Source organism: Bactrocera oleae, chromosome 2 (genome assembly GCF_042242935.1).
Source record: "Bactrocera oleae isolate idBacOlea1 chromosome 2, idBacOlea1, whole genome shotgun sequence".
Lineage (NCBI taxonomy): Eukaryota > Metazoa > Arthropoda > Insecta > Diptera > Tephritidae > Bactrocera > Bactrocera oleae.
Genome location: NC_091536.1, coordinates 78,552,164 through 78,577,710, shown reverse-complemented (window position 1 = coordinate 78,577,710; position 25,547 = coordinate 78,552,164). Strand labels below are relative to the sequence as shown.

Here is a 25,547-nt window from a genome sequence, read left to right as displayed (position 1 = left end):
TCAGACAGCACGTCGACCAGACTTCGGACGCAACTAACTTCAGACAAGCACTGACCGCCATTCACAGTGGAGCCATTAACACCTTCACCGACTCCCTTTCAGTGAATGGCGTAATACGAGTCAAACCACCACCCATTGCAGACACAGAGCTCGAGTTGCCTCGCGAATCTAGAGTGACCTTCGCGCAACTTCGTTCTGGATACTGTAGCAGGTTAAACTCCTACCTATCCAGAATAGACCCCGACATACTAAACACATGTCCTGCATGCAATGAGTCTCCGCATGACACTAACCACCTCTTTGCATGCCCTACAAACCCCACTCATCTAACACCCCTTTCCCTATGGTCCGACCCCGTCGAAACAGCTCGTTTCCTGGGCCTTCCGTTAGATGACCTCGACGACAACGAATCTAGAATTTATCACCCAAACGGGGATTAGATAATCGTTATAACAACAACAACAACAACAAATAAGCACGTCCGTTCCCACGACAGTTGGGTCTACTTAACCGGAACGGACCCGGATTTTTTCCGGCCAAGGACTGTCATCACGTCAGAATTCTGCTGCTACAACAACAGCAACAAATAAGCATCTTCTTGGAGTGGAGAGGAAGTAAACAAACTTTTATATCGATGTCTCAAAAACTCAGAGGGTAGTTTGGGACATACAAACAAATGGACTTGGCTAAATTGACAATATATATATTTTACTGGATCTCCGACGTTTTCTTCGGAGTGTTAAACATTTCGTAGCACATTTAATATACCCTGTTTAGGGTATAATGAGTCATACAAATGCCAACTCACCATTGTATTGGAATCATCAAACAATAAATATTATTGGAATTCGAAAGATAAATAAGCTCCATATATGTATATGTTTACAAACTAAAATATTATGAAATGTCTATTCAAATTCATTGAAGCAGAGTATAAATCGTCATGTATACTTACATATAATATATCAACACTTGTTATCTGGACTTGATGCAATTAGTTTTTAGCCATTATTTGCTCTTAAACAGATGTAAAACTTTACCTTGCAATATATTTATTTACTTTTTATAAAGTATCTTTAGCAACATTATTGTAGTATGTGGTTAATGCATTTTCTATGTAATTAAAGATGTACTTACTAAAAATCATTGGAAAAACAATTTTCTCTTTAAGGGGAAAACGTATATAAAAACTTCGTTCGTGCAATTCTGTCACAAATTTTGAAAAGAACAACTTGAAGACATTCACAACACAATAAAGATGAATTTTTATAACGGTAAGACAAATAATTTTAAATAATACTTGTTGATGTATTATTATTTTATATTTACTTTCCCCGATGAAAGTACCGCTCATGCTACTTCTGGTCTTGATTGCCCCGACAGCATTTGCAATGCTTGGGGATGGACAACCTAATTGCACCACTCAGGAAGAAATTCAGATGCGCATATTTCGCAACAATTGGGACCCAACTTCCTATTGGATATGCGAAGAACTGAACGAGTTAGCTATTTTAGGAAGATGTCCTGAACAGATGGCTTATCTAGACAGTGTCAAGGATTGTGTCAGTTGGGACGACTGGCAATGGGAGCAACCATCAGATACTTTGACTAATGTAGAACAATCGTAATTTCTTTCAATTCAGTGCTTGAATAAAAGTAATAATTTCAGAATCTAATACTTAAATGTGCTGCGTTTTAATACAAAATTTATCCTACCTAAAAACACGAAAGCGAAGAGTATGATATTACTTAAATCTCATTGTAGCTGTACAAAATTTTAAATAGAAATGTTGCAATATCATATATAAGTAATTGAACAGAACATAAACTTACCTACTTAACTAAATACCTATGTACAATATATGCATATGTATTATATATTTATATTTATATATATATTTCCGGAATCCATTTATCAGAGGTCGCTGTAATATTTTGCAAACTATATAACTCTTCATCTTATTAAAATATATAGCTTGTGTTGTGTTAACGTTTATTTGTTGCTGCCAATTGGCTTATCTTTATGGCATTAATCTTACAAAAATGAGGAATGCGTATACATTTTATAAACTCATAATGGTCTCCAAAATAATTATAAAATTATATAATAATATCATATATTTCAAAGCAGGAATATCTCACATACATACGTATATAGTAAAATTAGCTGGCTTGCATTTTTTCATATTACAATTAGAAACCAAATGATAAAATTATTAAATTTTGTAAAACTTCACTCATCAGTATTTGAATAGACCGAATTATAAATTATAATTACTGTTTATTTTATTTTATGTGGCAAACTACAAATACATAATTTCATACATAAACGTTAAATATTCATAGCTGAAAAGTTTAGTAAAAATTTTGGGGAGGCTGTCAGATTAAGTGGTAGTAAAAATAGTAGTGTTTGGTTGAAAATGTTAATAGTATGTCTAATCGTCCATACTCTCATTTCTGTCAGGTGAGGCATTTCCATTTTTCGGTGACACAGACCGCGAACGGGAACGCGATTTGTTGTCTGGCGAGGCGGAGCGGTCGCTGAAACGTCACGAACATAAAAAATGTTAAAATTAGCAGGGATGCTTTGGAATTTTGAAAAAGGTAGTTGCGTGAGTTAGATTAATTTAACCAAAATACTCGAAATTAAATGCTTTTCAGAATATTATTTATTTCGGTTTAAAAGGACAGCAATCCAAAATAAACAAAAATAAGACGAAAATAGTAGTAAGAAAAGCGAAATAGAATAAAAAGAAATTAATTGAATCTTTAAAGTGCATGTATATGCTGACATAAATGCTTACCGTGATCTGGAATCTCGTCGTGATTTAGATCGAGAGCGAGAACGAGATTCACGCTTCGACACTGACCTGGAACGTGAACGGGAATCACGCTTAGGAGAGCGTGAATGTGAGCGGGACCTCGATTTAGATTTGGACTTGGATATTTCACGAGATTTGCTATATAGTACATAAACGAATTAACTTTTGATCATAGAAAATCTTTTAATAGGGTATTTACTTTGAACGAGATCTCGAACGTGATTTTACTGGCGACTTAGACTTAGACCGTGCACCACGTGATTTGGAGCGACTACGAGACTTAGAGCGTGACCTCGATGAACGGCGGGACCTGGAGCGTGAACGCCTGCGAGAACGGGATCGTGAACGTGAACTTGAAGAACGGGACCTTCCACGACCACCGCCACCACCACCACCACGACCTCCGCGACGATCTTCAACCAAAGTTATACGACGTCCATTCAAATCAGTATCATCCAGTTTTTCAATAGCAGTCTTCATGTCCGACAATGAGGCAAACTCCACAACACTGTTAAATAAAGTTATTGATGGACGACACGTCTTTCTATATGGTTTTAACCTCCTTACCCTTCATTGCGGCGTTGCTTATGTGCATCAGCATAGGTAACTTCTCCAGCTTGTCGCATGTAGTCTTTCAGATCCTGATTACATAAAATTGACCAATTTTTCATTACCGGAAAGGGAAATATGAGGAAAAAAAGAACCTTTACTATATATCTTAAATTTTATTCCTAAAATTCGGTTATGAAAGTAATATAAAGAATTTGCTGAAGAAGCTTAACAGTGAGTGTTGAACAGGAACGAATTTGTGTCGAATGCGCCATTAATATATCAACCTTGTCAAATTCGTCGAAATATTCATTCTCCGTGTTACGTTCGTTTACAAGCCAAGTTCCTACATTTCCTCTTTGGTTTAAGGTCAAATCCAGTGTACAACACTCAGCTTCGAAAAGTTCAGAACTTCAGCAAATTATACTTGATCTCACCATGTCATCGGAAACATTTAACAGATGAGAACAAGTAAAAAAAAAAACTATCTTTTGCGTAAAACTATATTATATACATATATTAAATAATACGGTAAAAGTATTGCAATTCTTACTTAATATCACATCAACAAAGTCGCTTTTTGTCAGTAATACTTTCACTGTATATCAATTGTATTTGTGACCTCAATATAAAGCGCGATCAATGTAGGCAGCGGTTGCATATGCTATGTGGCGTATAGGACCCTCAGATGTGTTCGATTTTTTTTTTTTTTTTCAAATGTATAAAGTCTCAGCAAATTGGCACTATTCAAATGCTCAAGTCGAAAAGGCAAGTCGCTTAATTAGTTATATCCAACGAATACGTAAATATATGCACCTCGTCTACCATCTTTTGTGAAATTTCGCACGCTTATCTCACGTAAACACTGTGGGTCGCAAAGATAACTCTAGTGTGACATGCGGACGATAACGGTTTGTCGAATCATTATTACTTCTTGAAGAGAAGCATCTGAACATAGACTCTGCAAGCAAATAGGTACGTCACTCAAGTGTATACTCGCTATAGAAAAGGACTTCCGGTAGCAATTTTTATAAGTGTGCCTCGTTGCGCTGTTGCTCATGCGAACAAGAGAACCCAATTTATAAGTGGCTTAGATTAAGGCCGCCATAAGACATCGGAAACCAGTTATGCCTTTTTCGGAAAGAATGTTTCTTCTACTGTAAATAAAGGGAAATGAGTTCAGACCTCCAGAATGGAGGTATGATGTTGCACTCTCTTGACTGCCACCACCCATCAACATCGCATTTAGGTTTGACATGTTGGTTTGCTGATATTTTCTACGGTCCCTCATCACCAGAAAGAACTATTGGTAGGCCGGTTAGATACAGTTCAGTCGACGACATCGATGTTCTACATTAAGTACCACCTAAGCAGTAGACCAGTTATAGGACATCTTTTGCACGTCGCTAATTTTTGGACAAGGAACAGATATAATAGCCATAGTCAGAGCACAAGAAAGCCTGGGAGCACCTTTACTCAAGCCGTCAGAAGCGTCATTAGGAGCATTAGAAGCTCTATGGCACCACTCGCTCACCATTCGTAATCGCAATCGTTCGGAAAGTTTGTCCGACAGGCTCTACGTTGGTACGACACTGTGATTATTTTGCAATCGCTATACGCTATAAGGAATTCGACAATTCTAAAATTAAATGATTTTTAATACATTTTACTTTCTTAATATATGTACCTAATTTTAAAAAACCAGCGCATTCAGTTTGTACATTTAAAAATTTCATATGCACCAGACATCGAACTATATAATTGCACAGGCAGAAAATGATAAATCGAATAATTGCGTTTTGTGTCCGCTTCTTCAGCTCATGTGCCTTCATTAGGTTGCTCTGACATCTGTCACGATTCTTGTACCGTATTTTTTTATATTAAAGATGTTTTTTTAACCCTATCTCATGAGTGCTCCAACGTCCTGGCTAAACATTTTTTAAGTGATGGAAGTGGTTGTTTACTTTTCCTTGCTCGAAGCCCAAAAATCTTATTAGAAGCGAATTATTCCCAAATTCGATTTTGCATTCGGTCGCATTAAAGAAACAACATCATGACCATCTCAGGAACCGGATGAATGTTAACAATCTACCTCCAAGAATGGACTTTTTGTTTTTGTGCCTTCATGCCCGAGTTCAGTCTCTGTTCAGAATTGGATTTGTAAGTGATTGCAATTAGGATGAGTCCTTATATATCTTTCACACTGCATTTGCCGCCTTTCTCGCCTTAAAATCAGGGAGGTCGCATGAGTTTTCAAGTGAGCAGCCAGCCAAGCGGGTTGATTGCACTTGTACTCATAAACAGTTCACATAAATTCTTTCAACCAAGGTGATGATCTGTCTGTCAACCCATTAGTGGCATTTCTTTCGTATAGAAAAAATAATTTATCGGATAACACCGGTCAATTAAGCATTTATAAACAAAGATACTATTTGAAGGAAATATAATTTATTGCAAATGTAGTTAAACAAAGAAGTACATGCTAAAGACGCAAAAAGTTGTTAATCAAACTTAAAAAAAAAACGAAAAAAAGGCCTCTAATCCTGTGACTTTACGTATTCATTAAAACTTTTAATTAGCCGGGTCTATTTTGCATTCCCTTATCACATTTTAAGAATTGAATAAATCAACCGACATATGTATCGACCACACCCCTATATAGGAATTAATGTAAAACTAACCAAACTACCATATTTAAAAGCGGTATATTAATATATAAATGTCACACACTTTTCCTATATTAATAAACCATTTTGATACACAATGAATGTGCAGAACTTCTAAAGCTAGCACTATACTATAAGCTTTGTAATAAAGTACATACCTGCCAACTAACGCGGCTCGATAAATTCTCCACAATTAGACGGTACTCTGTTCGTAACGGCGGCCCATAACGAGAGGATGATCTGGAATTTTTGTTTCTGGTGAATAATTTAATAAATTTGTAATTAGTTGTGACACTGCTGCTGTTGCTGGACATGTATTTTTAATTATACTAAACATGTGTGGTTCAATGGACAACATATAGCAGAGCAATTATAATAAAAATTCTGTTCATTAAAATACTAACATTTGACTGTAGCATGTTTTCTTTATTATATGTTTATATTCTTTTCAATTTAGCAATCCTTTATAAGCCATAGAAATATTGCCAGACTACACAAAAAAAAAACACTCGATCTAATTTCAAATTGTTGCATAGAAAACGTCTGCATTTTATAATCCACAACACGATATGGTGGTTTTATATCCGGCGACATTAATTTATTCAACTAGGTTATATTGAGCAGAGTTCAAAGAATTTATTGTGATATATTTGCTCTAACATAGCAGTTTTTTATTAAATGATATAATATTTACTCAATCAATTCAATTGTATTTTCGTAAGCAATTCTTGTGACTTTTAAAGGATCATATTCTCGTGATTTTTGAAAAATCATGTCTACTCAGTATCAGTGCCTTTTTAACAATATTTCAACGATATAGATACAAATAGCACACACATAAAATATCAAACAAACATGTAAATATACCTATGTCACAAAAACTTACTTGTCATTATAACGACCACCACCACCGCGGCGCCCGCCATATCGATCGTCATACCGGTCTCTATGACCGCCACGAGCTGTACCTCTTGCAGGTTCGACAACAACTCTGCAATAATATTACTGATAGAAAAAAAGAACAACTTCACAATTTTAAGTGAGGTACCTCTCTCCTAATAGTTCTTTTCCATTTAACTCATACACTGCATCATCTGCATCTCTGTAATCTTCGAATTCCTGGAAATTATACATTAAAGAACTTAATACGTCGGCGCAGTCAACAAAGCAAATCATAATACATATATGGTATACCGAAAGTAACCTAAAATCGATTTTATAAAAATAAGTCACACTTACCACGAAGCCATATCCATTTTTTAACAATATATCTCGCGTTCGTCCATAACCTTTAAAAAACCGCTCCAAATCTCTTTCACGAACTCCATACGGCAGTCCACCGACGTAAACTCTTGAGCCGACCATAATTGCCTGGGCGTGTTTCGTATAATTCTGAGTAAGCAAAAATAAATATTTCAATTTAAGTTATACATATAAACGTGAAACAAAAATAGCTTAGTAATTGGCAATTACAACGCAATTGGCAATTCAAAATGGACGCACAATGGAAAATTTTAATTTTATTAAAATTTCTTTTGACTACCTTTCCCCAACTATGCAATTTAAAACGTTGCGTACCTTTTCTTGAGTCTGTTAGATTAATCCACAATTTATTGACTTCACTTTTATAATCTTATCACTTTTTTCCAACTCTATCTCACACAAGAAAAATACAATCAATCTCTTCGGCAATCAAAACGGAAATAACCACTTTCCATTGAACACTTTGCACTGTAGAAAAATGGCGGCTTTCGCTTGGGTTCAGAGCTGCCAATTTTATAAAAATAAAAACTTGTTAAAGTGCCCAGACTCTGTAAACATAGTAGTAGAAAATATCTAGTGAAGCAAACTGTACACATCGGTCATCAAATTCTCTTTAGCGGACATACAATGAAAAACATGTGTGTTCGATTGGAATGTGGACGAGGGTATTCATGTATGGGCTTAAATACGAATCCATGTTGGCGAAAATTTCCGAGATTTTACAATTGTTGTGTATAAAGTATGTATGTCATGTTTGGTCTTGTGTGCATACAAGTACACATTTGAAAAACTAAAAGTGACAAAATTTAAATAAAATTGAAGAGAAACAAATGTTAAAAGAATTTATTGCCTAATACATGTAGTCTATGCATTGTGTTATGCACCTCTCTGAGAAATTCTGCTTTTCGCGCCAAATAATATATTAGTAATTGTTAAAGCAGCGTTCATGTCCTGCTCCACATCTTGGCAAGCAATTGTTTATTCCATAAGTGCCGTTTCACACAGGGATTCAAAAGAGTCTCATACCAGTTTATTGTGGGCGAGGGGACGACGAGGAAAGACGAAGGGACCGTGCCACTCGTGTTCGGGTGGATTTCAAAATATTTAGGTATGTAATGATGTGGCTCGCGAACCATCAATATTGCATACTAAATGTTCAATACATAACGCGTTAAATAAACATAAATTGAACGTGTAGCTGGCATTGGCAACCAATGCTTGGCAATTTATGTCTTGAAAATTTTCAATTTAATTTTCAAGTTCAGGGTAAATTTTCTAGATCATGTTCAATCTGTTTTAATAAGCTTTTCATCTAGAAAAATGCAGTAGCAAAGAGTAATTGAATTATATATCCGATGGTTTGACTAAAAAATGCTTTCGAAATATCTCCAAAATTATCGATAGGTGATTGCTATACCGGCGTGTTTTTGCTTCCTTTTATCGTGGTTGAGTCGCCATTTTCGCAAGCAACGACAGCAGTATTGATTCAGTGCGCTTCGGTTTCGGGCAAAAATAATTTAGTTATTATCCTTCGTGTTAAAGCAATTGTCATTGCAATTGATATAGACAATATCATATTTAGTTCCACGGCTTTAAAACATATATTTTAAATAAAAATGGCAGATGTTGAGAATGGAAACTCGAATGGCAATTACAACGATGAGGTAAGTAAATATTTTTAATTAGTTTTTTTACATATTAAAATGTTCATGAATTTACTAATGTAATGGTAAATAAAAAATAATATTTCCATTACTACCAACATTGTTTAGAATTGCGGCGTCATTATTGAGCGTCATGTGTTTAAACAAAATGGCGGACATTCTTTTTTTTATTTTATACTGTACTTGTATATTATTCGGTGCAATATTTATATAGATATTGTAATTAATTATGGAATTTTGTTATTTCATAACAATAAGTAATTAAAATGATTGCTTTTTTTTATATTTACAGCCTATTACCGAGCCTGAGCAATTAAGAAAGCTTTTCATTGGTGGTTTAGATTACCGAACTACTGACGATGGCTTAAAAGCGCACTTTGAAAAATGGGGTAACATTGTTGACGTGGTTGTAATGAAAGACCCCAAAACAAAACGTTCCAGAGGTTTCGGTTTCATTACATATTCACAGTCATATATGATTGATAATGCTCAAAACGCTCGTCCTCATAAAATTGATGGACGTACCGTGGAACCTAAAAGGGCCGTACCGCGCCAAGACATTGACAGTCCAAATGCGGGCGCTACTGTTAAGAAATTGTTTGTAGGTGGTCTCCGAGATGACCATGATGAAGAGTGTTTACGAGAATACTTCAAGTCTTATGGTAATATTGTTGGCATCAATATTGTTGCGGATAAAGAAACCGGGAAAAAACGTGGGTTTGCCTTCATCGAGTTCGACGATTACGATCCCGTCGATAAAATAATTCTGCAAAAGAATCATACCATAAAAAATAAAGTTCTTGATGTAAAAAAGGCTATCGCTAAACAGGCAAGTACTTTAAATTGTTAAATTAATGAAAATTTCAATTAAATTTTGTGTTGGAAATTTTGATAAATTTAGGATATGGAACGCCAAGGAGGAGGTGGTGGTGGTGGACGTGGCCAAGGAGGAAGGGGTGGCGGTCGTGGAGGTGACCGTAACAATCAAGGATGGGGTGGTAATAATAGACAAAACGGAGGAAATTGGGGAGGCAATAGTTTTGGTAACAATGGAAACTTTGGAGGCAGCCAAAGTGGTCCAAGCGGCCCAGGTAACTGGAATAACCAGCCAGCACCTTGGAATAACCAGTCTGGTAATGATGGCGGCTGGAATAATGGGGGTGGTTTTGGTGGCCCTGGAAATGGTGCCAGTAATGGCTGGAGTGGCAACAATGGTGGTGGTAATTTTGGTAGTGATTACCAACAAAGCTATAGTGGTGGTCCTCAAAGAGGAAATAACTTCGGAAATAATCGATCCGCACCTTATAATCAATACAACAAAGGTAATAATTTAGTCAAAATGTAGTATGCATAAAAATAAAATTTATTTCATAAAGCAGGAAACGTGGGTGGACAAAGTGGTGGTTTTGGCGGTAATAATTACAACACCGGTGGAGGCCCAAGCGGTGGCAACATGGGTGGTGGTAACCGAAGATATTAAAAGTTGAGGTAAGATGTTTGTTCATTTTACAAATATGATTTATTACGATAGCGGTTTTGTTATTAGTTACCACATTTTTTTTCCTACCATTAGCCAATTTTGTTAATATGTATTATATTTTTTTTTTTTAAAGAAATAGAGCTGCAACTTATTGTTGCTTCATATAGTAATAAGTGTACGGAAATTTATTTGTTTATAACAATTTTTCTTTTTTTGTAAATAGGTAAAGTACATAGTACAATTTCAAACAGAGAGACAGGCAGTCTAGGCACAGGCAGGCAGGCAGGAAGAGAAATGAAATAAGATGAATAACAGATAATGCAGACAACTGCAGTCCAAACGCAAATCTACATTTGTGTAGGCAAATAAGGAAATTTATACAGATAAACTAAATATTTTATTTGACATTCACACAAGTACAAAGGAATCATAAAACCCGAATATTTGTAGTGAACAAAATTATTTAATTGTAACCCACTACATATAAAACACAATACCATAGAATACCCCATAAATGGAAAAGTACACTTTATACGTACTTTGGTCGTCTTTTTTTTCATGTTCTGTGTATTAAAAACACCTGTCTTAACATCTTTCACTTTTTACTATAATTTTACTTGTAAGACATTTATAAGTTTTCATACAAAGCATTTAATAATTAAAAGTATTAAATATGATACAGCATAATTTTGAGAAAATTAGACGAAAATAAACAAAACATCATGAAGAAACAGAACCTGCTTAACACCACCATTTGAGTTACCCTTGTAATTCTAGTTATAGTTTTTAAATTATAAACAAAACTTGTGAAAAGAGTATAATAAATTTATGTAAGCGTGAAATCAATAAGGTATACTTCAAAAGTTTAACCACGTAACAGGTTATTATAAAGTTTTTTGGGATGTACTTTTGATTGGTAAAATAATTGTAAAACATCTTTTTCTGCGATTCAACATCATAACAACAAAACAAAAAATCAACTAATCATTGAGGTAGTGCAAGCCATACACTCTACTCTTAGTTTGAGTTATAGCACAACATTCGCAACAAGTAGCCTTAAATGTTACTAATCCTTATATACGTATTTTTTACAAGACGGTGTACAGAATGCACATTTTGCTATAAACACGCTAAGTACGTCGGAGGATGCCGAGATGCGTTTTTTCTTTCTGCGCTTCGAATACTAAGAGGGTTTCATTAATATAAAAGGTAGGTAGTAGTTTAAATCATTTTAAAAATTTTATTTTACAAATAAAATATTTAAAAAAAACAAATTTGTTTTTGTTTTTTTTTTTTTTTTTTTTTGTCAACGGCTTTTGTCGTGAAATTTTGGTGAGTTACAATTTACCATTGGATTGGTTACTTTTTTAAGTAAACGGACATGGATATAAAACTCGACAGGAACTGGAGGTTCATTGCATTGAAATATCTGTCCTCTTGTTACATCTTTAGCCGTTATTTTTGTTTGTTTTTGGTATACGTGTTAAATAATATCAAACAAAAGGAGTGAAAAGTAAATTGTTGCCTCCAGACGCTGTGATAGATAGACCTAATAAAGTTATTCTAGTTCTGAAAATTTTATTAATAATAAACCAATGAATATTTTCGATAAAGTAATTTATTAGTAACAACGTGGTCGTAAAAAATGGAAACTTAATTTAATGGCGTACTCCAAACTTCGTTGCAGGATGGGCAATTCGATTTTCGTTTTAAAAATGTTCGTATGCATTCTTTGTGAACTTTAATTTCACACCGATCACACTTTATATCCTAAGGATTATAAATTATTAATTTTTGTCTAATACAGGTATTGTTTTTAAATCTTACCCATAAAACTACATTCTTACAAAGCGGACAATCTTTGATGTAATCAGAAAAATGTGTTTTTAAATGAAACGCATATTCAACTAACATACGTGGCCCGAAAAATATTTTATCGTCTTTTTCCACAAAGTAACCTTGTCGTGTCCACTTTGTTATCAAATCTTGAACCCGCGTTTTTGTTAAATCTTTTTTGACATTTTGTGGCAGGTTCGGCAGATTATACATATCAACCCATGAAATACCGTAGTCTTCTTGAAAAGCCATTGCCTCTACTAGCTTTGCAAAATACAATTGATCTGCTTCCCGATAATGGTGCTGAAGTTTACTCGCGGGTGTTTCGAATGTTAGACCAAATACCAAATATTCCTTTCCCAGCAATGGATGTTTTACAAATTTTAATTCTTGATTAAATTCTTTTAAATCGCTGTTTATTTCTTTTACCAAATTTTTCACATCGCCCAATACAGCAGTATCATCATCTGTAAAATCTAGCTTAAGCATTTTTGCGATTACACATATAGTTATACAAACATGATTGAGAAATTGGACCCAGTATTTCACTAATTTGTTCCGAGCTTAAGCTGCCGTGATTCAAGCAAGCTTGTAAGAAAAGTTGTTTTACTTCACTCCGCATTTTAAATTTATAAATATACGCGGCTGATTAAATAGATTTTTGCAAGCAAAAGTAAACAACGTATATATATATGTTTATATGGTGAATACATCGTATAAGTTATCGTATATCGACATGCAGTATCCGCAGGCAATTGTTATTATCTCGAAAATCTTATTTGTTGCCTTTAATTTTGTCCGGTGCCATAGTCCCAGTTCACACACGGACTCTTTTGTCGCCCGTTTTTCTGCGGGTGAGAGGATGACGCGGAAAGACGAACGGACCGTGCGGCGCTCGTGCTGGGGTGGCACGCCTTGTGTTCTGGTTTGTAACAATTCGCTGGTACGCAATTCAACATTCCTTTTCATTTCGAAATTATTTTCATTGTTGCAGTAGCGCTCGGTTTCAATTAAATATATACGACTTGTTAAAAAATTTGAATTTCGATATCTATTTTTTGTATGTAATATGCAAATATGTATGGATAGAAAATAATAGTGAATAAAATTAGGATACTCAAAAATATTTAATTAAAATATTTTAACAACATTTAGCGGTATTAAATGTTATTATATATACAAAAACGAATTCTAATAAAATTGGTAACTTTACTTTTTTATATTTACATAAAATATTACAATGCTTTCATATTTATTTCTTTTAACCGCAAAGAATTTAGTTCGAATATAATTTTATTTAAAATAAGAATTATAATTAATTCATAAATGTTTTACAATAAATAGAAAAAATATGGAGTAAAATAATTATGGGTGTTTAATACTTCCCGAAATATTAGGAAATTCCTGTCATAATTTTGGCCTTGAAAATATTAGTAGCGGGTACGATGCATATTGTTCTACCACATTCATGGTAATTCCTTGCAAGCAAAATGTGAGACCACCATCCCAACATACAAATGAAATATGAAACACACTCTAAGTGTCGCGTAGCCGAACCGCACAAACAAAAAATTGTGAAAATTGAATGAAAAGGAATAACAGAAAGAGAATTTGCCGATATTGAGCGACAAAATGGTCCTCATTTAAGCGCAGTATATTTAATAGTTACCAGAATAGTTAGCCTGGCAGTTTATCTTATTACTATAACAGTGCCAACTGAAAGATAATATGTACTTAATACACACAGTACAAACAAAAATGTGAAACTTATATACAAATTTGAATTTTCGACGTCTTTTAGCTATTGATTTATCAAGATAATAAATGTCCAATATTGCCGCCAACATTGGTAATAATTCTGTCAGTTGGTCGGCAATAATTATTGCCTGTGGAGATGCAGCGTAGCAATATAGAAAATTAGTTCAATTTGCTTTAGTAAAAATTACCTCAAAACTAAATTCGGTAAAGTTTTCCTTACAAGGAAGTGTTCCAAATGGACCTTAACAGTAATAAGCCATCATCCATACAGTACCTAATTTCTCTCTTAACTATACTAGACTAGACCTAGACTAGCCTTCCATATGTATGTACATATGTATAACAATAATAAGCCATCATCCATACAGTACCTAATTTCTCTCTTAACTATACTAGACTAGACCTAGACTAGCCTTCCATATGTATGTACATATGTATATGGTACATACCTATTTATTCTTACTTCATTAATAACCAAAGATACAAATATAATATATACATATATATGTATATATTTGTATCTTTGTCATATATGTATATATATGGACTTATTCACATACATACATGTGTGCAGCATATGGTATACGCATATTTGGCAAAAATTGCATAAAAATCTTCGCTGAACTTTCAAAATTTCCTTTAATGCTATATGTAAATATACTTACGTATAATATATATTGTACAATCTACATATATATTGAATTGTAATGTAGATTTTGGCAAGGACTTAGCATTTTTTTCTGAGAACAATAATACATTTTTTTTGTTTAATAAAAGCCATGTAAAAAAATTTTAATAAACTAGTTTTATATGTACATATACATATATGTACTTTGGAAAGAATTGAATAGTTGAAGGAAAAATTTGTCGCATAATAAATATTAAAATTTACGAAACTAGGCGAGCGAGCGAAGCGAGCGTCCCGGAGCGCAGCGTCCGCCCCCCGCCGAGCGCGAGCTAGCTCGCTCTTATGTTAGTTGATTCTACACAGCAGCAGAAAACTTTTATATATAATAGAGAGATTACACATACACATCTTAAATTTAAACATTGAAAATATATTTTTTTATAGCTTTTAAAACTGCCTTTTCGCAAGAATGGTCGGTTTTAAATTATTTTTATGTCTGGTTAGTAATATAATATATGCTTATTATAGATGCTATATATTGTATATCATCTGATCTCATTGAAAGTAATCATGACTTAATGCCTGTAAATGGAATGATAAATGTTATAAATTAAAAAATAATAATATTAAAGGCGTAGGAGATTAAAAATGTTTATAAAAATGTAAAAATGCGTATTATACAAAACCTGTATAAATATATTGCATGTAAAATACCAGTGTACAGAGCATTAACGTGTTTTAATTAAATAATTAAAGTTAAATGAGCTTTGTAATGCTTACCTCGGGTGCTGTCAGACGGTTCTTCGGATTATACACCACTAAGTTCGATACCAAATTAATTTCCACAGCGTGTGTGCAACTAGGAAACAGGTTATCCCAGTGAATTCCAACAGCCTTTGGGAATCTTTAAGTAAATAAAAATAAATACAAACAAGTAGGAGTTTTTGTTCCACAAGGAATAACTGCAAAATTCGATTTGGAGAATTTTTTGGCTAAGCACACTTCTTTCATTTTACATTTTTTTATCAAAAAAATTACCAATATAGCATATTTGAGAAAATGTTTGTAACTACAGCTTAAATATCATAAATCGGATTTGGCGGTTATGCCTTGTGGCCACAAAGTAATACACATTTAAACTTGAATATAATGATTCTCAATACGTTGGGATACCTAATTTTGTCGTAATCAGGTAATAAATTAATATCTGGCCACTCATTCAGTCTGGGGCTACCTAGCGTTCTTATTACGAGTGCCAGTTGCTCGATATCAGTTGCGCCCTAATTTTAAAAATCAAAAATAAGCGTTGAGTTTAAAATACAATATTGCTTACGCACAGAAAACAATGGCACTCCTCTCAACATTTCCGCAAACACACATCCTGCTGCCCACATGTCCACAGCTGGACCATACTTTTGACTTCCCCATAGTATCTCCGGAGCTCTATACCAGCGTGTAGAAACTTGAGGCGAATATGATTTATTTTCATCTTTTGGAAAATGTAAACGAGCCAAACCAAAATCAGCAATTTTAAGTTTTTCATCTTCACTTATAAGCAGATTGGCTGGTTTTATATCCTGCAAATTAGATTGGATTTAAATACGAAATTAGTTTTACGATTATGTTTTGGTAATTGTGCGAACCTAGCCACTATTAATCCTTTACTTAAATAAGATAACTACAAGTATTTTAGTAAAGTATTTGTATTTAAGTATTTGCTTTGTGATACTTACTCTATGCATGATACCCATATTGTGCAGATATTCGATTCCTTTAAACATCATTAACGTGAATTTACGAATTTGCTGCCTGCTTAGTGGTTCGATTTCGTTTCTCAATTTTCCATATAAAGTTTCAGGCATATATTCTAATACTAACGACAGTCCGGTTAAGTCTGGATATATGTCAATAATTGATACTATCTAAAGTTTACAAATAGGAACAAAGTTGGTATTACTCGTAATTATTCCTATTGAACATTTTTTAATCTTACATATTCCGATTGACATAGTTGCAATGTTTTTATTTCGCGCAAAGTGTTCAGTGAAATATTTCCAAATTTATTCTTCAATGCAAGCTTTTTAATAGCTACGGGTTTTTGTCGTTGCAGATCAATCGCTTTAAAAACGTAGCCATGCACACCTTCACCAATCTTCTCTAACATTTTGAAACGATTTGGTGCATAATCCTCCATTTTTCAACAAATACTCATATTTGCCTATGGAAAAATCAAATAAATAAAAATTGTTCAAATCGCACGAAAACAACGTTGATTGACCTTTCGTTAGTGCATTTGTATTGCAATGTTACCAAGGCAATTCGTTAACAGTTCAACATGTGCTATTCATTCAACCCTCAAACCTTTTTCTATGCCCTTAGTGAAGTGAACCGCCAAATTCGATTTTAGACACGACAGAGCTGTAGCTGCAACTGCGCTATTTAAGGTTTCAAAATGCTATAATACCCAGTTGCATTTCTTATAGCATTAAGGGGATTAAAATGGAGATTAAAATGATCGAATTGTCCAACAATTTTACAACCGAAGAGTAATGACAAACTCATAAAATAGTATGTAAATAAATGTATAAAAAACGTTACTGTTATTAGTTTATTTTGGGATAAAGAGCTTGTGGCGGTGTCAAAATCAAGCGCATGCTCTTTATGGATCAACATATCCTTGTCAATACATGTCATGTACGAAGGATACATAATTTTCACTTGTCCATAATATAACAACGTTCTACAAAGTGTAGAACTTTTTCAAAAATTTTAGCTTTTAGCAACATACTACAATGTAAGTTTATTATGCGAAAGTAAAAAAGGAAGTTTTAAGTGTTTGTTGAAATCTACCGAATGATTTAAAAGGTAAATTTTCTATTAGATAATAGGTCCACATGTTGGACTGTATAAAGTTGTCAGAGAATTTACACATTGTTTAAGTTTATTGAGAAATGTGCATTAGAAGCCTACAAGAGAAGTTATAAAAAAAAAATTAATAAATAAATAGTAAGAATAAATAAATGAAAATATATTTATATGAGGATTATGATTTTTATTAATTTGGCATATACATATATTGAAATTATAAAAAAATTATATTTAATTGGAAAAGTTACTTGTAATTATCTTATTAATAATTTAATTAAGTCCAATGCATAACTATTGGTTTTTTTTAAAGGCTTTAAAAAAAATGGCATTGAAAAACCGAGCACTGTATGCTTGTGTGTGTCTCCTGGGATTAATATATTGCAGTAAAGGCCGAACTGCGAAACGTTCGGATGTTTATATTGCCGGTTTCTTCCCTTACGGCGATGGAGTGGAGAACTCCGATACAGGTAACGGAAATTCAAAACATTTGCGCAATTATAGCAAATACATAGTTTCATATAGCTTTGAGTAATCAACAAGGATAATTAGAATCCTTAATTGAAAAAATAAGTATTTTAAATAAAAAAGTCTACGCTATTTGTAAAAGTATCCTCTCTTTTTTCCTTGCATACTCCTAATTTTTTTTTACATAGGCCGTGGTGTTATGCCCAGTGTTAAGTTGGCACTTTCTCATGTGAATGAACATCCCACAATTTTAATTAACTATCGGCTGCACATGTGGTGGAACGACACGGAGGTACACTTACATTTCTAATGCTATTCTACCAATATGTGGTTATAAATATTTTGATTTGATTTTTTTCAGTGCAATGCCGCAGTTGGTGTTAAGTCCTTCTTCGATATGATGCACTCAGGTCCCAATAAGCTAATGCTCTTCGGAGCTGCTTGTACACACGTAACAGATCCTATAGCTAAGGCCAGTAAGCATTGGCACCTCACACAATTATCGTACGCCGATACTCATCCCATGTTTACGAAGGACGCATTTCCCAACTTCTTTCGTGTGGTGCCATCGGAGAATGCTTTTAATGCGCCACGTCTGGCATTACTTAAGGAATTCAATTGGACGCGTGTCGGTACATTGTATCAAAATGAACCACGCTATTCCTTGCCGCATAATCATATGGTGGCCGATCTGGACACTATGCAATTGGAAGTTGTTGAGACACAAAGTTTTGTTAATGACGTAAACGAACCACTGAAGAAATTGCGTGAAAAGGATGTACGCATTATTCTTGGCAATTTCAATGAGCATTATGCTCGCAAAGTTTTTTGTGAAGCTTATAGGTAAGCGAAGGCCTTAATGAATTAATATAGATGAAGGGAGGGAAAAGGGCTCCAAAGTAGAAAACTGATTACTTTTGATATCTTGGTAGATTGGAAATGTACGGGCGTGCTTATCAGTGGCTTATTATGGCTACATATTCAACGGAGTGGTGGAATGCAACAATCGATACTGAGTGTACAGTGGATGAGATTGCAGCCGCGCTAGAAGGCACCATTCTGGTTGACTTGCTACCTCTGTCAACAAGTGGTGACATAACCGTTGCTGGGATTGTAAGATTTTTAAAACTTGCACTGAACATATACATATATGCATATACTATTAATAAACTTAAAATTGCAGACAGCCGATGAGTATCTCTCGGAATATGATAGTTTGCGCGGCACCGAATATTCCCGCTTTCATGGTTATACTTATGATGGAATTTGGGCAGCTGCCTTGGCTATTCAGTATGTTGCGCAGAAGCGAGAAGATTTTCTAACTCATTTTGATTATCGCGTGAAAGATTGGGAGCTTGTGTTTTTAGAAGCGCTGCGGAATACTTCATTCGAAGGAGTTACGGTATGTCTAATTAATAAACTATTTTTGTTGTAAAATACATAATATTGTATTATTTTCAAATTTATTTAATTGCTACCCATTTAAAGGGTCCCGTACGGTTCTACAACAATGAGCGCAAGGCCAACATTCTCATTACACAATTTCAATTGGGTCAAGCAGAAAAGATTGGTGAATATCATTCGCAACTAAGTCACTTGGATTTAACTTTAGGAAAACCAGTAAGATGGGTAAGTGAAATTAAGGTTTTGAGTAGAAACAAAAATGATACTTTATTTATCCTTTAAAGTGCTTGTTTTCATCAAATTACTCCTCAGTTAGAATTATTTATTATTATTTTTATTAGTATATACCAATTTTTGTTTTACTATTGTATAAAATTCATTATAACCGACATATTAATAATACATAGATTGAAGAACAATTAATAAAAAGTAAATAATTATTTGCAATAATTAGGTGGGAAGAACTCCACCAAAGGACCGTACATTAATATACATTGAGCACAGCCAAGTGAACTTAACCATTTATATAGTATCAGCGAGTGCTTCGGTGATTGGCATCATAGTGGCCTGCGTTTTCTTAGCTTTTAATATAAAATATCGAAATCAAAGGTGAGTGAAACACTTTATTTTTGAATGCGAATTTGTGAAACCATCGACTCTTGTGCACGAAATTATCACACGAGGGCGGTTCGATAAGTACGTAGTCTAGAAAGAGTATTTCACTATCGTTTTATGCAACTCACCCTCTGACTATGTTTTTATACCCTTAACTTATAAACAAAATATATGGTATATATAAATAATCAGTGTGGCGAGCTGAGTTGATTTAGTCATGTCCGTCTGTCTGTATAACTATTCCTTTAGTTTTTAAGATATCGCTTAATGCACACGTCTTTTGCTCTTCAAGAAGCTACTTATTTGTGGGAACCGCCGATATCGGCCCACTTTAGCATATAGCAGCTATACAAACAGACCGATCAAAATTAAGTTCTTATTTGAAAACTCTCATAACACGATAATACGAAGTAGACGAAATCTACTAGATCACCGAATTTTGGAAACATTTAAAAAGAGCGATATCGCTTGGTGATTTCACGCTGCTCAGAAATTTAATCGAATCAGGAGGTCATCGTCGCCACCTACTAGGTATTACGTATTTGTAAGACGGGTTAAAGAAGCATCGTTGTGTCAAATGTATCGAAATAAAAGAAGGTTAGGTTAGGTTAGGTTAAACTGGCTGGTTGTAACGCCATACAAAGACCTACAGGTTATTTGTAGTATCAGATGGAAATTTATTAATACGAGTTGAAGTTTACCTCATGCAGGACGTCAACGATTCTTGCGAATTTTAATAGAGCCTTGATACATAAATCTAATACTTTATCCAGTCCCTTGAGCTGTGAAGCTCCCAGACATCTAAGATGAGTTCTAGATAAAACCAGAAATACACAGAGGAGGTATTCCAGCGTCTCTCTCTAGCCTTCTTCTCTGCACTTCCTATATGTGTCATCGTTAACAATGCCCATACGGCTCGCATGTGATGCCAGAAAGTTGTGACCTGTGACTAGGTCAACAATCCTCCCGCAGTCTTTTCGAAACCGTGTGAGTAGAAAGCTTGTATGTTTTCTTTCTGCATACCCATAATGCATTTCATCGTACCCTGATCCGTCTGTCAGCTCATTCGGAAATTTTGTTGTGTATCGTTTTTAACGATTCGAGTGTTTTTGGAACTGGCTCGGTAGTCAAGCGGATGGCACCTTTAGCTATCTCATCAGCTACTTCGTTTCCCGTAACACCCGTGTGGCCTAAAACCCAGTATATATGCAGCCGCTTACCGGAAGCTACTATATCTACTGGCTCTCTGCTTCTAAAGACATTCTCCGACACAATGCGATCGACTGAGATCTAGCTCCACGCAATAGATCGTGTATAAGTTAAGAGTTCAGCTGGTGGATACAGTGCGCCTGCGCCATCCACGCTCTATATAAGACTATGGTGAAAAATTAGTTGTAATATTTCCAAAAGTTTCGTTTTTCTTTTTTAGGCAAAGTGCTAAACGGATCGCCCACGTAATCACTTAATAATCTGTTGAAGAAAAGATAGTTAAGGTCAAAATAATAACAAGGCTGTGTTAGATATAACAAAGCATACCACTAAGTTTGCTTAAATTATTTATATTATTATTATTTTTTGCAGATATATAAAAATGTCAAGTCCACATCTCAATAATCTCATAATCATTGGTTGTATGCTCACTTATATGAGTGTTATATTTCTGGGCTTGGACACCACCTTGAGCAGTGTGGCTGCATTTCCCTACATATGCACTGCACGAGCTTGGATACTTATGGCCGGGTTCAGTTTAGCGTTTGGGGCGATGTTTTCGAAAACTTGGCGTGTCCACTCTATATTCACCGATCTAAAACTAAATAAAAAAGTCATAAAGGACTATCAATTATTTATGGTAGTGGGTATATTATTGGCAATTGATATTGCTATTATAACGACTTGGCAAGTAGCTGATCCCTTTTATCGTGACACTAAACAATTAGAACCAAGGGTAAGAAAAACATATTGAAAGGCTTATAATTATAGTTCAAATACGATTAAAAAAATAAATTTTAGCACCATGAGTCAATGGACGATGTTTTGGTCATACCTGAAAATGAATACTGCCAATCAGAGCATATGACGATATTTGTTAGTATAATATACGCTTATAAAGGCCTTCTATTGGTATGGGTTATTTTTACCGTGATTTCTTCAATCAGATATGAAAATATTTATTTTATTGTTTTTAAGGTATTTGGTGCCTTCCTAGCTTGGGAGACACGTCATGTTTCCATTCCGGCCTTGAATGACTCGAAACATATTGGATTTTCCGTTTACAATGTCTTCATAACATGCATTGCCGGTGCCGCTATTTCGTTGGTGCTCTCTGATCGCAAGGATTTAGTTTTTGTCTTACTCTCATTTTTTATAATTTTTTGTACGACAGCAACATTATGTTTGGTGTTCGTACCGAAAGTAAGACTGGTAGTAAGGAAGTTTTGTAGTTTTTGTAGCTGTATTTTTAAATTAAACTTAAGATTTACTGTTATCGTAACTGTGGACAAAATTAAATGTGCCATTGGCATGTGTATATGAGGAGCGTCTAATCACGTCACACTTAAATTTTCCATATTTAAAAAAAAAAAAACTTTTATAAAAAATGTTATAAGTATTTTACAAGTATAATATTTTGATTAGATACTCCTCAACTGTGCTATACACTTTATTGAACACAATGATTTAAACTTTCCGCATATATTTACATCGCGCTCGTTTCTAAAAAACGAAGTCAAGTCTGTAGATAAAAAAAAATAATTTTTTAATATTAAAAAATTTAAATTACAAAACAAAAAGCGTAAAAATGTTAGCTTACTACCCGAATTCAAGCTTTTATCCCAAATTTATTACGGGACTCCCCGATATCATATTTAAGACTTGACTATGGTGTAAATATAGATATAATACATAAGTAAGATAAATTTAGAATATTTTGTGTATTTCACGTTTGTCCAAAATCATTTACGAGTGTATATATGTGTCTGTTTGAGTTCTTATTTGCTTTACACTTAGTTCTTATTTAGCTTACTCGTAATTCTATCGCTTTCGATCTTTTGCATTGGTGATTCTTATTTGCTTAGTTACAACAATTTCAAAACTTTCAACTCTATATCATATACTAGAAATTCACCTATTGTGTATATCTATGTTATATTACCGATAAAATTTGGAATACTTAAAAGTGTTTAATTTTTTTCTGCTTGACTTAAAGCTAGTTGAACTGAAACGCAACCCACAAGGTGTCGTTGATAAGCGCGTACGCGCCACCTTGCGTCCAATGTCGAAAAATCGACGCGATTCATCCGTCTGTGAATTGGAGCAACGTCTACGTGATGTGAAAAATACGAATTGCCGTTTTCGCAAAATTCTTATGGAGAAAGAAAATGAACTGCAAGCTCTTATCAGAAAACTTGGACCTGAGGCTCGCAAGTGGATTGATGGCGTCACATGTACTGGCGGTATTGGCGGGGACTCTGAACCAATACTCAACGATACAGCTAGATTGTCTGCACCGCCTGTACGACGAGAAATGCCGAGCACAACAGGTGTTTATTGAAATTAATTTAATAAATAGGTTCGGTAGTTTAAAGATTTAACTTTAGCTTACTTACTCTTAGTAACAATATTTAATTAAAAAAAGTTATGTTTTCAATCGAATTTTAACCACTTTTATTTCTATGTTTCTAGAAGTAACGGAACTTACTTCAGTTGACAGCGTAACTTCTACACACGTGGAAATGGACAGCTCCATGGTATCGGTACAGTCAACGACAATCGCTCCATCCTTGCCACCGTAGGTTTTCTTACACACCCATATACCCATACAGTTTATTATATATGCATATTATATGTATCTGATATCAATGTTTTAGTAAAAAGAAGTCCATGAAGTCGTTAACACAAATCCAAGATGGTATGGTGCAATCCACCGGCTTAGTTACTGGATCAAATTCACTTCAAAAACAGACTCAAATGCAATCAATGCAACCCATACAACAGCAATTACAACAGCAACTACAACAACAACAACCACCATTACAAGCTGTAAAGCATGATGATCTCGCTTATCGGAGACCGGTGGAGAAACGAAACTCTGTTTCAGCACAAACCGATCCAATACCGGGTATGAAAAAGCAAGAATGCAACAATATCAAAAGAAGCGAAGATTCACAACTGCGGGAGCGTCGGCAATCAGTGGCGTCCAGGGTAAGGAAAAATTTGGCTTGCTGATGCCAATTAGACTCTCTCAAATAATTCCTTCATTTTAGCATTATGACAGTGGAAGTCAGACTCCAACCGCCTATCCAAAGAACGCACATAATCACAGGAATTCCGCTACAAATATTTCTAATTCCAATAATGATCTAAACGGTTCTTGCCCCCATGCTCCATATACGAAAAGCAATAATATTATAAAAAGTGAGTGAAATAACAATTTCATAAATTAGTAGATTTTGAGCTGAGTTTCTTTTGAAGCACCCACAACATCGGATAGCCGCCGTGGAACCAACGCCATGAAATCCAATTTTGTAGTCTCCCAAAGCGACCTATGGGACACCCATACACTTTCGCATGCCAAACAACATTCGCGCCAGTCACCGCGCAACTATGCTAGTCCACAACGTTGCTCAGAACACAGTCATATCATTCCATATAACCAGACAACGTCACCGATACAACGTTCAGTCTCGGAAAAGAATCGTAATAAACATCGTCATAAGCCACAGAAAGGAACGGTATGCCAAAGCGAGACCGACAGCGAACGTGAACGTGAGCCAACGCCACCAGCTACGCAGTGCATTACACAGCGCAAACTCAACAAGATGAGTAGTATACAACATGCTGCACATCATCATTCCTCCCCAAATGTAGCACCTGATAAGCAACGTAAGCATCGAAATAAAATCGAATCGTCAATTTATGGTGCTAGTTCTGAGACAGAGTTACTAGATGGAGAAACGGCAATCTTGCCCATATTCCGAAAATTGCTCACTGAAAAGAGCCCTAACTATCGTGGTCGAAATGTTGTGGGTCAAAGTTGTCCGAACATATCCATCAAATGCGATATTGTGGAGTATCTCTAGAACAAGAGGAAATCCATCAAACTGAAATTTGGTTTATTTTATGTGCGAGCTCTGTAAGTTGATTTAAATACAATTTAACTCGGCCTATACCAGAGCAGATAAAAGTTAGACTAATAACTATGTTTTTAAAACTAAAGAACTCTTCGCATAGAATTACTCACATATAATATGGAATTAATTGAAAATGATTAAAAATAAAAACGTATTTCAATGAAGAACAAAAATTATGCTTAACTATTATTATTTTTTATTCGATTTTTTCGGGTTTTCTAGACAGTAACTAAGTTGGCTTCTGCGGCTCACTTGTCTCTCTAAAACATACACCACTTGTATTTTTTTTATGTCAAGCGGGCCTTTTCGTAGGGGCTAGAAATACAGACTATTACAATGCAAGACCAAGCTTCAATTCATACTCTGATTAGCATTCATACTCGTATTGTCATCTCTGTGT

The 25,547-nt window shown here is 34.7% G+C and overlaps 5 protein-coding genes across 12 annotated transcripts; 2 read left to right on the top strand and 3 right to left on the bottom strand.

Annotated features, from left to right (window-relative positions):
- Nucleotides 1-1,340: 1,340 nt before the first annotated feature.
- On the bottom strand, nt 1,341-7,776 carry B52 (serine and arginine rich splicing factor B52). 4 transcript variants are annotated; one of them, XM_014230376.3, is made up of 9 exons: nt 7,616-7,775; nt 7,277-7,429; nt 7,086-7,156; nt 6,924-7,028; nt 6,196-6,292; nt 3,390-3,463; nt 3,022-3,330; nt 2,805-2,960; nt 1,341-2,541 (listed from the first exon to the last, which is right to left on the bottom strand). In XM_014230376.3, the coding sequence occupies exons 2-9, from the start codon at nt 7,400-7,402 to the stop codon at nt 2,436-2,438; spliced, it is 1,044 nt and encodes a 347-aa protein (XP_014085851.1). In that variant the 5' UTR covers nt 7,403-7,429; nt 7,616-7,775; the 3' UTR covers nt 1,341-2,435. The 4 variants fall into 4 exon arrangements, 3 of the variants coding, with proteins under 3 accessions (XP_014085851.1, XP_014085853.1, XP_036227003.1); XM_014230378.3 differs by having other exon boundaries at nt 6,196-6,277; XM_036371110.2 differs by having other exon boundaries at nt 2,479-2,653; nt 7,616-7,776.
- Nucleotides 7,777-8,739: 963 nt separating this feature from the next.
- LOC106614603 (heterogeneous nuclear ribonucleoprotein 87F) lies at nt 8,740-11,293 on the top strand. Of its 2 annotated transcripts, none has more exons than XM_014230420.3 (5): nt 8,740-8,964; nt 9,257-9,793; nt 9,866-10,286; nt 10,344-10,452; nt 10,668-11,293. In XM_014230420.3, the coding sequence occupies exons 1-4, from the start codon at nt 8,917-8,919 to the stop codon at nt 10,442-10,444; spliced, it is 1,107 nt and encodes a 368-aa protein (XP_014085895.1). In that variant the 5' UTR covers nt 8,740-8,916; the 3' UTR covers nt 10,445-10,452; nt 10,668-11,293. The 2 variants fall into 2 exon arrangements, with proteins under 2 accessions (XP_014085895.1, XP_014085894.1); XM_014230419.3 differs by having other exon boundaries at nt 10,341-10,452.
- A 751-nt stretch (nt 11,294-12,044) lies between these two features.
- Nse1 (Non-SMC element 1) lies at nt 12,045-12,999 on the bottom strand. The gene is made up of 3 exons (XM_014230343.3): nt 12,800-12,999; nt 12,272-12,747; nt 12,045-12,214 (listed from the first exon to the last, which is right to left on the bottom strand). Exons 1-3 carry the CDS (start codon nt 12,900-12,902, stop codon nt 12,098-12,100), a joined length of 696 nt encoding a protein of 231 aa, XP_014085818.2. The 5' UTR covers nt 12,903-12,999; the 3' UTR covers nt 12,045-12,097.
- Nucleotides 13,000-15,094: 2,095 nt separating this feature from the next.
- LOC106614567 (cyclin-dependent kinase 20) lies at nt 15,095-17,228 on the bottom strand. Of its 2 annotated transcripts, XM_036368984.2 has the most exons (7): nt 16,945-17,228; nt 16,660-16,884; nt 16,400-16,588; nt 16,004-16,243; nt 15,840-15,946; nt 15,447-15,570; nt 15,095-15,248 (listed from the first exon to the last, which is right to left on the bottom strand). In XM_036368984.2, exons 2-7 carry the CDS (start codon nt 16,858-16,860, stop codon nt 15,222-15,224), a joined length of 888 nt encoding a protein of 295 aa, XP_036224877.1. In that variant the 5' UTR covers nt 16,861-16,884; nt 16,945-17,228; the 3' UTR covers nt 15,095-15,221. The 2 variants fall into 2 exon arrangements, with proteins under 2 accessions (XP_036224877.1, XP_014085836.1); XM_014230361.3 differs by having other exon boundaries at nt 16,660-17,228.
- A 129-nt stretch (nt 17,229-17,357) lies between these two features.
- Nucleotides 17,358-25,320, top strand: GABA-B-R2 (gamma-aminobutyric acid type B receptor subunit 2). 3 transcript variants are annotated; one of them, XM_036368961.2, is made up of 16 exons: nt 17,358-17,460; nt 17,845-18,001; nt 18,188-18,291; nt 18,361-18,842; nt 18,932-19,112; nt 19,183-19,401; nt 19,488-19,628; nt 19,858-20,012; nt 21,600-21,963; nt 22,029-22,139; nt 22,206-22,442; nt 23,224-23,557; nt 23,700-23,805; nt 23,885-24,218; nt 24,281-24,431; nt 24,489-25,320. In XM_036368961.2, the coding sequence occupies exons 2-16, from the start codon at nt 17,857-17,859 to the stop codon at nt 25,094-25,096; spliced, it is 3,672 nt and encodes a 1,223-aa protein (XP_036224854.2). In that variant the 5' UTR covers nt 17,358-17,460; nt 17,845-17,856; the 3' UTR covers nt 25,097-25,320. The 3 variants fall into 3 exon arrangements, with proteins under 3 accessions (XP_036224854.2, XP_014085809.2, XP_036224864.2); XM_014230334.3 differs by having other exon boundaries at nt 17,360-17,531; XM_036368971.2 differs by having other exon boundaries at nt 17,361-17,531; nt 22,206-22,430.
- Nucleotides 25,321-25,547: the final 227 nt, after the last annotated feature.

Coding starts and splice junctions, on each gene's coding strand:
- GABA-B-R2 (XM_036368961.2), top strand. CDS start 17,857: ATGGCATTGAAAAACCGAGCACTGTATGCTTGTGTGTGTCTCCTGGGA. Junction 18,843..18,931: donor GTTTTTTGTGAAGCTTATAG/GTAAGCGAAGGC, acceptor ATATCTTGGTAG/ATTGGAAATGTACGGGCGTG. Junction 23,558..23,699: donor AGAAATGCCGAGCACAACAG/GTGTTTATTGAA, acceptor CTATGTTTCTAG/AAGTAACGGAACTTACTTCA.
- B52 (XM_014230376.3), bottom strand. CDS start 7,402: ATGGTCGGCTCAAGAGTTTACGTCGGTGGACTGCCGTATGGAGTTCGT. Junction 3,464..6,195: donor CGAGCCGCGTTAGTTGGCAG/GTATGTACTTTA, acceptor TTATGTAATCAG/GATCTGAAAGACTACATGCG. Junction 2,542..2,804: donor CGACGAGATTCCAGATCACG/GTAAGCATTTAT, acceptor GTGACGTTTCAG/CGACCGCTCCGCCTCGCCAG.
- Nse1 (XM_014230343.3), bottom strand. CDS start 12,902: ATGCGGAGTGAAGTAAAACAACTTTTCTTACAAGCTTGCTTGAATCAC. Junction 12,748..12,799: donor GGGTCCAATTTCTCAATCAT/GTTTGTATAACT, acceptor TAGATTTTACAG/ATGATGATACTGCTGTATTG. Junction 12,215..12,271: donor GTAAGAATGTAGTTTTATGG/GTAAGATTTAAA, acceptor TATAATCCTTAG/GATATAAAGTGTGATCGGTG.
- LOC106614603 (XM_014230419.3), top strand. CDS start 8,917: ATGGCAGATGTTGAGAATGGAAACTCGAATGGCAATTACAACGATGAG. Junction 8,965..9,256: donor ATGGCAATTACAACGATGAG/GTAAGTAAATAT, acceptor TTATATTTACAG/CCTATTACCGAGCCTGAGCA. Junction 9,794..9,865: donor AAAAGGCTATCGCTAAACAG/GCAAGTACTTTA, acceptor TGATAAATTTAG/GATATGGAACGCCAAGGAGG.
- LOC106614567 (XM_014230361.3), bottom strand. CDS start 16,860: ATGGAGGATTATGCACCAAATCGTTTCAAAATGTTAGAGAAGATTGGT. Junction 15,947..16,003: donor GAGGAGTGCCATTGTTTTCT/GTGCGTAAGCAA, acceptor TTTTAAAATTAG/GGCGCAACTGATATCGAGCA. Junction 15,249..15,446: donor ACCGTCTGACAGCACCCGAG/GTAAGCATTACA, acceptor TTCCATTTACAG/GCATTAAGTCATGATTACTT.